The following is a 12,299-nucleotide window of genomic DNA, read 5'->3' as shown; positions in this document are numbered from 1 at the left end:
CCTAGTGGAGCAGGACAGTCCCTACACAGTACACTACACAAAATGATCACATCACTGTGATCCAATGTCCTGACCCTGACTCCTGCTACATCACTGTCCTGCTACAGTACATCACTGTGATCCAATGTCCTGACTCCTGCTACATCACTGTCCTGCTACAGTACATCACTGTGATCCACTGTCCTGCTACTGTTGCATCACTGTCCTGCACAGTATGATGAATTGAAAATGGGGGACCCTGATGTAAACAAGACAAACGTCTTTCTCTGGTCTGCATCCCCTTAACAATTGTATGTATTGAGCTGTTTTGATTGATTGATTGAAAACTTTATTAACAGATTGCAGAATGGGTACAATACAGTACAGCTCAATACACACAATTGTTAAGGGGATGCAGACCAGAGAAAGACTTTCGTCTTGTTTAGATCAGGGTCCCCATACATGACATACAGATAGACAGTAGGCCTACTGCTACATCTATGTACTGTACTGTACCCATTCTGCAATCTGTTAATAAAGTTTTCAATCAATTCAATCAATCAAACATGTATATATTCCCTCCCCGCCGTATGTATATTTCTCTCCCACCCACCCACCCCCTCCTAATGTACAGTCCCCTCCCCATCATATGTATATACTCTGTCAGGATCTAGGGGTAACAGTACTGTATATTTGAATACCGGTTATGTCACAATTTACAAATGTATCAGTACTAAATACCTATATGTCCCTAATACCCTATGCCATAAATGTCATGTATGTTGTGTATGTCATAAATGTCTATATGAATTGAAAATGGGGGACCCTGATGGAAACAAGACAAACGTCTTTCTCAGGTCTGCATCCCCTTAACAATTGTATGTATTGAGCCGTACTGTATTGTACCCATTCTGCAATCTGTTAAATAAAGTTTTCATTCATTCATTCATTCATTCACAACTCTCAAAGCCAACGTAGAGTAGAAAAGATCGCTCCTGTGAATTAGAAAAGCCAGCCCCGCCCCCAGCCTAGTGAATGAGAAAAGCCTGCCCCTAGTGGAGCAGGACAGTCCCTACACAGTACAGTACATAAAATGATCTAACTCCTACTGCATTTCTGTGTTACACTTAATTTGTCAATAAATACTAGTTCTCCCACCACCTCCTAATAGACAGTCTCCTCCCCACCACATGTATATATTCCCTCCCCGCCGTATGTATATTTCCCTCCCACCCCCTCCTAATGTACAGTCCCCTCCCCATCATATGTATATACTCTGTCAGGATCTAGGGGTAACAGTACTGTATATTTGAATACCGCCTATGTGACAAATGTATCAGTACTAAATACCTATATGTCCCTATGCCATAAATGTCATGTATGTTGTGTATGTCATAAATGTCTATATGAATTGAAAATGGGGGACCCTGATGGAAACAAGACAAACGTCTTTCTCAGGTCTGCATCCCCTTAACAATTGTATGTATTGAGCCGTACTGTATTGTACCCATTCTGCAATCTGTTAAATAAAGTTTTCATTCATTCATTCATTCATCCCATAACAAATATATGAATAATAGCCGGTATACATGGTTGAAAAGGAGATTGGTCATAAATGTATAGATGTAGCAGTACTGTCTATCTGTATGTCGTGTGTCATGTTATGATGAATTGAAAATGGGGGACCCTGATTTAAACCAGAGTCTGATGTAAACAAGACGAGTACAAGGGTGCATCTAAAAAGTAATGTAATGGGGCTCAAATGACGTAATGATAATGCGCCGTCGCCTTCCCCCTGTCGCTTGCTGACGTTAAGCGCACAATGCATGCGCAGGAGGACACTTAACAACGACAGGCTAACGTTTTGTTTTCACATTTCGAGGCAACTACTTTTTCCCTAGTTTACGAGACAAGTCAATATTTATTCCATTAACTAACGGCACTTCGGTAAGTTAAGTGGTACCAGAGGGGAAATTATATTTTTAGGTCATATCAAGCTAACCCGTCCTCTTCTAGGGGTTTCCTACAAGCTCAGCTGCCGCGAACGCAGAAAGAATCTGAGTGTGGCCTAACGTTACTTGGATCGATGTTCTTACTTAGTTTATTTCAACAGCTGTGCTATCGTCGTTGATATGTAGTTGACGCCAATTAGTCAGACTTTCCTATGAACTTATATAGTAACGGTTATATGCAATATGTGACGTTAGCTACTTAATTATTATCCTGATGAATTGAAAATGGGGGACCCTGATGTAAACAAGACGAAAGTCTTTCTCTGGTCTGCATCCCCTTAACAATTGTGTGTATTGAGCTGTACTGTATTGTACCCATTCTGCAATCTGTGAATACAGTTATCAATCAATTAAGCTAACGCTATTATTTTCTTATGTTATTTTGTTTGTCCAGACCAAGAGATCAAGATGTCGTACATGTTACCTCATCTCCACAACGGCTGGCAGGTTGACCAGGCCATTCTGTCCGAGGAAGACCGAGCCCTGGTTATTCGATTTGGCCATGACTGGGACCCAACATGTATGAAAATGGATGAAGTTCTTTACAGCATTGCTGAAAAGGTGAGCTCAGTACAGTAGTACAGTCACCTGCCTCTAACGCTATGCAACATAGCAAATACACATAGAGTAAGATTAATTTAAAGGGATAGTTCTGATTTCTGGAGCCCCAACCCTATATCCTAATGATGATGTTGAACGGTAGAGTTCTTTCTCATCACAATCCATGCTGTTCCCCCTAACAAATTGCATGGAGCGTTCTATGACTGTATTAGGAATACATGCAATGTGAATGTATGGAATATCAGCCACTCTAGTCTAGGGCAAGTACAGGTACTATTGACTTTGCATCGATTTGTAGCTAGTATGAGGAACAGCATCATGGATTGTGCTAAGAAAGTACTCTACCGAACATCATCGTAAGTAATTGGGGTTTTATTAGTACTTAGGACTAGGGTTCCAAAAATAAATCGGAACTATACATTTAAGATCCACTGGGCTGTGTTATGTACTTTTATTTTACTTAATGAGAAGCATTCTACCTAAACAAGCATTCTACCTAAACATAACACCTGGGCCACTTACACTCACCCTGAAGTTGTTGAAATGGTCCAACTTGTGGACAGTCTGTCTGCTTGCTGGACTCTGCCATGCGACTTTGAGTGAAAATAACACATTTTACGTTTTATTCAAGATGTCATAAATAGATGGCTAGTTTTTTTTTGCTAGAGAGAATAGTCTATGTCTATGAAGAAGGTGATATTGGAATGCACAGTTTAGTTCTATGGTAACCACTAGGGATGCACCGAATGGGAAATTCTTGGCCGAAACCGATACCAAAATAGGAAACAGTTGGCCGAATGCCGAAAATGATTAATATAAATATATATATATAATGTATTTTTTTTTCAGCTACCTGATTATGGCAAAATACATGATTATGGCTAAACTTAACTTAAATAATATTAATAATAATCACTATTATGGGCCCATAAAAAATTTATTCAGCACTTTTGAATGCATACATTAATAAATGCATACATTAATAAAAAAAAAACATATGTGCATTAAAGTCAAGTGCATTTTCTTTTCTCTGTAGGATAACTACAACAAAGTGCATTCAGAACAAAGCCAAGGTGCTTTAAAACTGCATACATATCTGCATAAAGACACACACAGGACTGTTGTATTTACTACATCTCCTGTGACTCTTAGCGGGGGATGACGTAGTTTACGAGAGACGGGTCAAAGCGGAATGGAAGCGTTAGCTAGCTTAACGCTAACGTTAGTTCAAAAGGTTTTAACCGCGACGGGCATATAGTAATGGCGAGGATATAAAGCATGTTAAAGACTCATTTATTGGATGCATTGCTCGCAGAGTTTACATAGAAACAGCGCGACTCCCAAGAGGAGTTAGTTATCACAGGCTGCAGAACGCAGGAAGAGCTGCCAAGCTGCTCACGCGTTGCGCGTTTTGATTACATCATCACAACAACACTTTAGGTTACGAACGTTACGTAACCCTGTTCTTTGACATTCGGTGATATATTTTCGGTGCTAAAACCCTTTTGGCCGAAAGAGCCTTTTTAACCATTTTCAGCCGATAATTTTCGGTGGCCGAATTTTCGGTGCATCCCTAGTAACCACCATACAAATATCAAAATAAAAGTATTCATCCATAGCCCAACTCAAAATGTTAACCCTTTTAGAATATATCCTGGTGTGATCATACATTTTTCATAACAACTTGAAGGACAATGTACTGACAAAGCCTAGAGACCGGTGAGACCTTCTGGAGTATTTTGGTCACCTTCCTTGTATCAATACTTGGGTGATTTGAAAGCTCAAGTCAAAACTGTTTTGCGTGGATGGCTTAAAGGATAACTCCACTTTTTTTTTAAATTAGCTTATTTAACATCTTCCCTGGAGTTAGACAAGAAGATGCATACCTTTTTTGTCTCTGTGCGTGCATTTTAGCTTTGGGAATAGACGCTCCGTTAGCATAGCTTAGCTTCATCACTGGAAGTGGGGGAGGACAGTAGCCTTACAGTGCCTTACAGTGTATTGCAAGGTCTGACATTGACCAAACTTGATATGCATGACCTTGGTGGGCTCTAGGTCAACTCCTGAAAAGGGGGTCAATGTCAGACCTTGCAATCAAAAGTTAGGGGCGCACTGAAATTATGGCAAGGGTTATTAGCCCCCTAACTTTTGATTGCAAAGTCTGACATTGACCCCCTTTTCAGGAGTTGACCTAGAGCACACCAAGGTCATGCATATCAAGTTTGGTCAATGTCAGACCTTGCAATGCACTGTAAGGCTACTGTCCTCCCCCACTTCCAGTGATGAAGCTAAGCTATGCTAACGGAGCGTCTATTCCCAAAGCTAAAATGCACACACAGAGACAAAAAAGGTATGCATCTTCTTGTCTAACTCCAGGGAAGATGTTAAATAAGCTAATTTAAAAAAAAAGTGGAGTTATCCTTTAAGCATAACTTTTCTACTTTTAAGTGTTGATGACTGCCCCTAATCTAAGCCAGCTATAATGTCTTAACTCAATGGACGCCAGACCCGAGTAAAGTCGGGTTAACTCACCAACCGTTCAGCGCCAGACTCGAGTATAGTCAGGTTTTCATCGTTATTTCTTTTATTCGATATTTCCATTCATTACAGGCACACAGACTCAGGGTTAACATAGGGAATCATCCTGAGAATGCCAAAGAGCAAAACCGGCCGCGTCCACCCAGGTAGCAGTATCGACCACCCTTTATAACATTATATCTTGGCCTGTGCGTCGATCAAATGTCTCCGGGCCCACTTTTCTTTGTCGGGCGAGGTGGGTGGCTGGGTGGGTATCCCGATCCCATTGAGAAGCGTCAAATGCCTCCGATGCATCTGTTGTGGTGGATTATGTTGGCGACACGATGGACACCAGTACTTGGACTCGCGATCAGACAATTGGAATATTCTTTTTGGGGTACCTCCTAGTAAAGGTAAGGATTAAATTATATCAATCCTGCTTTGATCCAACCATGATTTCACCTCGATCGCAACGTGTGTGTGTGTAACGTTACTCCACAACGTATGCCGTTGGTGACGATCAAAGCATCAAAAAACTACCCCCCCCCCTTTCATGCATTCATGATGAAACATAATACCTATTATATATATATATTTTATTTGGAAATAGTAGCGTGTCCAGGCGAGAAATGTCAACGATTTTAGTGAAATTCACGTTTTGCTGCATATCGTCGTTTTCTGGGATTAGACAGGATCACTCTAAAACTATACTCATATTCACCACGTTATAACACGGGAATGTATTGACACATTTTTTTTATTCTTTTTCACATATTGAACGATAGATAGGTGATGTCAAATGGGCCATAGTATTTTATCCATAGCTATTATATAGAATATATATATAGCCCTGCAAACACTGCCACTTATTCCTATCTTTTAGAGCGTTGGCGTGGTAGGAACAAAGATGCTCTAGGCTTCCGGCGCTGATTGAGTTAATGGACAAAAAAGTCAAGTAAAGTGCAATAGTAATATACAATGTACAAGTGATTAAACTGGGTACAAAATATACAAATTAGTACTACTGAGTGTAGTGCTCATCAGATGTATGTAATAAGAGTTAATATGTAATATGTACAGTGATACAGGTATAAACACAGTATGGTAGTAGTCATATTGGCCAGCAGCGTAGTACAGATAGTTATAGTAAGTACTGTGCGGGAGCTTAGAGGACTGTATAAATTTCACCTTAAGGGTTTGGTCGGATGCCTTAACTGCTAAACTAATTGTACCAAAATACACAACTGAGTAAATAACTTAAAATGGAGTCACCTAGACTAGAAAGAGCGAGGAAACTGTTTGAATCATAATGCCATTTTTATATAAACAAAAGGGGAAAAAACATACATACAAATATTATTATTACTTTATACAATTCCTAATTAAATACTATAGCTAAATTTAGATGGGCGCCCAAATGGTTCTATTAAAGTGTTCTGGCCAACGTTGCCGCGGTTACCAATGCAGCAGAGGAACAATTCCCTCTGCAGTACGAGAGAGGTGGAGAGAGTTAGTAATCCTGGTGGTGAGAAAGAACCCGGATGGGTTCTGTAACGAGGAGTAGTCGACCGCTGCGTGGTGATGAGGGCGGGAAGACGCTGCCCGGTCCGATAGCGCTACCAGTCTGCTCCTGCAAACCAGATGCACCGCTGTGGGGTATCCGAGTGTCTCCCTCCGCTCCGTTGTGAGCACGCAGACAGCCACTAAAGACACGCTGGTCCCCTCTGTTCAACAGGCTACTGCTAGTGGCTACTGTGCTAGCAAATTACTGGTTGTGTGCCTTTTACAGAGTCCCTTCGGCACAGACCCTATCTAAATGTCCTCCGGTCTGTGCTATATATCGTCTGATATGTCCAGTAGAGCAGCTAGCAACACATGAGCATCAGGCTACGTTAGATATTAGCTCCGAGCTAGCTAGCTTATGCTAACGGCTAACGATAAATGGGAAATACTAGAGTTGGCTGTAATCCGCTAATCCCAGCCGTTTACTGCACATCTAATTAGTTGATTACTAAAACTCACTCTCTCTTGGTGGAATAATGTCCGCTTGGTAAGCAACGTTACATCCTTGGTCAAACTATACGTGACTCTAACGCTGGATGCATTTCTCCGGGGTCTCGTTCTCTACAAGTCCAGGCAAGTTCAACCTCCCGAGTACAAAGTGTCTACAGGAAGTGACGCACTTGCGCTAAAACACTTCCACCTCTGGCCCACTAGATGGCAGCACTGTCATATAACATGAATTGCCAGCAGTAGGCAGACGGTGTAAACATTATGTGGTAAATAATAACTTAGCTCCCAAATATTAAACGGGTTGGTGAACTTAAAGGGGGGGTAATCTTAGGTCTATTTTTACCTAAATGCAGACCCTTCAGCACAAGTACAGACAGGTGTGGATAGATAGGTATACTGAACCCTGTGTTAAATTCTCTTGACAGGTGAAGAACTTTGCCGTCATTTACCTGGTGGACATCACAGAATGTCCAGACTTCAACAAGATGTACGAGTTGTACGACCCCTGCACCGTCATGTTCTTCTTCAGGTACATATTCATTCAATCTTTATTTATACTTGATAAATAGTTCAACTCATTTACAGTGTTGTCATGATGTTACATTCACAAGTGTCATAGTGCGTTAATAAATACAGAAACATCAGACATTCAGAACAATAAAGCACATACAAAAACATATAAAAAAAAAGTTTAATATTTTTTTAAACGGGTAATAATTTAAAAACAATTACTTATTGTGGTGACCAAGGTTCTAAACCAACCCATAGACACTGACTAGAGTGTCTAGTTTCAGAGTTTCCTGCAGGGCTTTCCATGAGGTAGGGGCAGAGAAGCCAAAGCTCTAGGCACTGTAGACAGGACGTCTTAACCACGTCACTATCTCTGGGCGCTCATTTGAAAGTTCTAACAAAAGTAATATGTTGTTTTATGGGGCCAAAGCAAATAATGGTCTTTCTTAAGGAAACAACATGGATCCAATTTAGTAGAGCCTCAGGCGAGCATATAGTTGTCAGTGTTACCGACTGGAAAAAGCAATGCTGCACATGTACAGTATTTCCAGTTTGCTGGATTTCAGGATTCACCACATCATAATTACATTATTAAACCTATTAAAGAAATATTGATAATGTCATTTTGACGTTGTGAATCCTGAAATCCAGACTTCGGAAACTGCAGCATTGCTATTTCCAGTCTGTAGTATTGACACCTGTGTTTGCCTAAGGCTCTGCTAAATGAGATGCAGGCCTGTCTTGTTTTGTGGTGTTACCTTCTGCTAAGGCATTCTTTTTCTATCTGAAGTCAGTCTGCATGATCGCTTTAAGACCAGATGCCCCTTCAGCAATATTTCAGTGGGACTTGCATAAAAAGAAAACAACATCAAACCCTCCTTGCTTTAATTTTTATGGGGGAGTTACAATGAGAAAAATACTTCTCCACACACTTGAATAAAAGACTTGGATAACAGGAACGTCAGAGAGAAGTCACACAACTGGAAGCCGGTCCAGCACACTGTTTTAAGCTCGCAAAATAGAACTGAACTTCTTGTGATCACTCAGACAATGTTTCATAGAACTGAAATTCTTGTGATCACTGATCAGACAATGTTTCGATTCAGCGTATCTTCCTCAGTTCCTCACTGGAGCGGAACATTCAGTTCTATTTTGCACCTGGCTTTTCCTTTTGCTCAGGGGAGTGACAACAAGCATATAATTCTGATAACTGTTTTTCTTCCCTCCCTCTGGTAGGAACAAGCACATCATGATTGACTTGGGAACCGGCAACAACAACAAGATCAACTGGACCATGGAGGACAAGCAGGAGATGATAGACATTGTAGAGACGGTGTATCGAGGTGCAAGGAAAGGAAGAGGTCTGGTTGTCTCACCCAAGGATTACTCTACAAAATACAGATATTGATTTTTCCCTTTGAACCTTTTCTCTGTGTGGAGTCTAGTTTCTGATTTGTTTTTGTGGTGCTTGATGTTTGGGACAAGTACAGTACAAGTCAGTGGAAGGTCTTTTTTACCCATTTTGTTTTCATGCTTTTCTCATCACTAGTTATACAGGACAATATTCTCATTTCAGGAATGAACGTTATGACCATGTGATATTGACATTTCTAATTAAACATGCCTGATTTATGTGTTGATCACTGGTTTATTTAAAATATAAAGGAAAAAGGACATTCTTTGAGGAATGGTTTTCAGGACTCTGGGAAAATTCGACGAGCAACTAGATGCTACAAACTGTCGTAACTATTCTACACTGGGGTATAGGAAACACCGTTTTATATATGGACGGTCTTAAAGCCCCAAAATCGAATTTCCTGTGAAAAAACAAACGGGTAGAGTGGCTAACCGTGAGTGAGTTACTGAATAAGTGAGACATTGGTCATAGAGATGCTACTAAAAAGCATGACGGGCTGTGTTTCCTCTGTCTATATAGTTCTATTAGTCACAATATCAGAAAATAGAAGAGCACCAAAGCAAATATTCAGATTCAGATTTTTATTCATCACTTCATACTGTACTGTATAAAGGAGTGAAATTCTGGTGTCTTTGGCTCCTCTGCCTTGTAGCATCAATAAAAACAATAGAAATTGCATAATAATAATAATTCATGTTATTTATATAGCGCTTTTCAAGAACCCAAAGACAAAGATAATAGCAGCAGAACAACGATAAAACGTCTCTAATTTGCAATACAATAATCACAGCGTGGATGTAGTGTGTGCAAAGTGGCGGCAGAAACAATGATAAATGGGGTAATTTAATTTCAAACCTTTATTTAAACTCAAAAGGCAACTGAGGTTTCCCTTATTTACAGCCATGTCGAGTATACATGCATATAATCATAAGACAACAAGGCAAAAAAGCAAGGATAACAAATCAATTAAAACAACTTTATTTACAATGGTTGGTTGGAGATCAAGTTTTTATACTCCATGAGCTAGGGGCACCATAGCAAACTCGGGGGACCGGCCAGTCACTTGAACAGGTTCCATAGGTTCTTCTATAACATTCCAATAATGTATTATAGGGATGTAGCTTACCAATAAGGGCCTTACAAATTAAATGGAACAATTGCCAGGGTTATGGGGTGGCAACTTGTCACAAACTGGTCATATAGTGTTCATAAGAGAGACCCACTGAAAAGTGTGGCACAATAGATTTGTTTAGTGGCCTCTAAAGACCGGAAACCTCTGGCTACTCATCATTTGTATCAACAGGAAACGGCCCCATAATTTAGGTCGATAATTTACATCACCGTTATGATATAAGATTTAAGATTTGTTTATTAAGGACAATGCAAATTAATGAACATCATTTACATGTGTATGCATAACATCACAGCATGATAAGGACGTAAATATGCCGGAATAGCACAGGGCTAATTTCCACCCGTAGTCCTAACATAAAACAAACACAAAACGGACCATACAACGTTCATTCATAAAAACTGACATCACTGACATGACCATACTAACATGACATTCAGTCAGTACAACATCACTAACATCCCTAATGAGTGCATATTTGGCTGTCTAACAGCCATTTCCTGAGTTGGCCCCTAAAGGTGGACAGGGTGGTACATTCCCTTAACACTATGCCGTTCGTCCACGAGTATTTACGTGTTTCGATTCCATGCGTTGTGGACCAGAGCCACGTATATACTCGTGGCAAGTTGTTATTGTTTTATTCCATATTTATAACGCTATTAACGTCCGCTATCGAGATCCATTACCTACCCACATATTTGATTTTCGAAACATGCACTACCGGCCAGATCCGCTTAGGGGCGCCATCGCTCCACTGCAGTATCATTGAGGGGATTTAAAAAAAAATAATAATCTTTTACAGTCCTGTGGGCGGATCATAGAGCCTCGATCTTTGATCCCGTTACCGAACGTATTTTTCAACCTGGAATAATGGGATTTATGATTAGCCAATGTACATATCGATCTACCAGAATCCGATGACTAATGAAGAAATGCTGCCGGCGATCACATGGCCTGACGGTAGGATACTATTACCCCAAATTACAGCTGGATTGGACATTGTTTTAAAACCTAACGTGATAGACCACTGACATTGGCTACCTGAACGCACACTCTATTGTACTAATCGGCGTTCCCCGCTGCCCCCATTTCATCCATAGATGCTCTGTAATAGTCTGGATGCTACGCAGTTTGTTTTATTTCATTCGTATATATACAGCAGAAATGGCGTTTGATATAACGGCGCCAACGTTTAGCCTATTTTCTAGCTTCCTGAAAAAAAGAAGAGACGAAAAGCGCGATAAACCTTATATTCACGACGCTATAAAATGACAACCAACCGATGGATTTTTATTTTCTTTAAGCCTTTATGAAGGCACGGTTTATGCACTCAAGTGACAATGAGAATGGACAGATAGCAATACTATAAATGATATATATAGCTCTTAGAAAGTACATCGGTTTGTAAACAATCCTCTGTCCTCTGAGGCATAAATCGCTGCAAGAGTGCGGACGCCATAGTGTTAAGGGGACCGGAAGGCTGTCAGTGTTCCACGTTCCACTTCCCTTTATCGATAGAACATTTTTGCTGAAGGCGGTCTTTCTAAAATGGACCTCACAATCCCCTCTGGTGTTTGACCTAGTGGCTAATCCAGTGTTCCTTTTCTCGTGGATAAACTCCTTGAGAGGGGGAGGGGCTAATCTGTGCAGGCATTTATATACAAAGCAGGAACTTTTATAACGTCTGAGGTTTTCAAAATGTAAAATTTGATGCTTATCCAGGATTTTACAGTGGTGGTATGAGTACTGTACTGTCATATACCTTCAATGCTCTGTTGTAAAGTTGTTCTATGGGTTTCATGGCTGTGGCCCCAGTAAATGACCAGTTTAGAAGGCAATATTCAATGTGGGAGAAGACCATACAGTGTAAGTATGTCTTTGCGGCTTCAAGTGTTAGGGAGGGCCGTATTTGTTTGAAGTTGGAAATGTTGAAGTTGATGGTGTTCCTCACTTTCTTTATGTGTTTCTTAAAGGTCAGGTTTGAGTCCAAGATGACCCCAAGGAATTTGAAGTGGGAAACAAGTTCTAGTTCTTCCTTCCTTCCCTCCTTCCTCAGGAACACATTGGACCGCTTGATGGTTTCTGGACGCTTGCTAAAGAACATGCACACAGTCTTTTTTGCATTAAGTAGGAGACAGGTGCTGTTTAGCCAGCATTG

The 12,299-nt window shown here is 40.5% G+C and overlaps 1 protein-coding gene across 1 annotated transcript; it reads left to right on the top strand.

The window, feature by feature from the left end:
- The first annotated feature begins 1,788 nt into the window (after window positions 1-1,788).
- On the top strand, window positions 1,789-9,224 carry txnl4a (thioredoxin-like 4A). Its single transcript, XM_084312449.1, has 4 exons — window positions 1,789-1,926; window positions 2,386-2,552; window positions 7,508-7,611; window positions 8,829-9,224. The coding sequence occupies exons 2-4, from the start codon at window positions 2,400-2,402 to the stop codon at window positions 8,998-9,000; spliced, it is 429 nt and encodes a 142-aa protein (XP_084168575.1). The 5' UTR covers window positions 1,789-1,926; window positions 2,386-2,399; the 3' UTR covers window positions 9,001-9,224.
- Window positions 9,225-12,299: the final 3,075 nt, after the last annotated feature.

The sequence above is a fragment of the Notolepis coatsorum genome (assembly GCF_963971535.1).
Source record: "Notolepis coatsorum genome assembly, chromosome: 4".
NCBI lineage: Eukaryota > Metazoa > Chordata > Actinopteri > Aulopiformes > Paralepididae > Notolepis > Notolepis coatsorum.
Note: the sequence above shows the minus strand (reverse complement) of the source record. Positions and strands in the feature narration are given on the sequence as shown.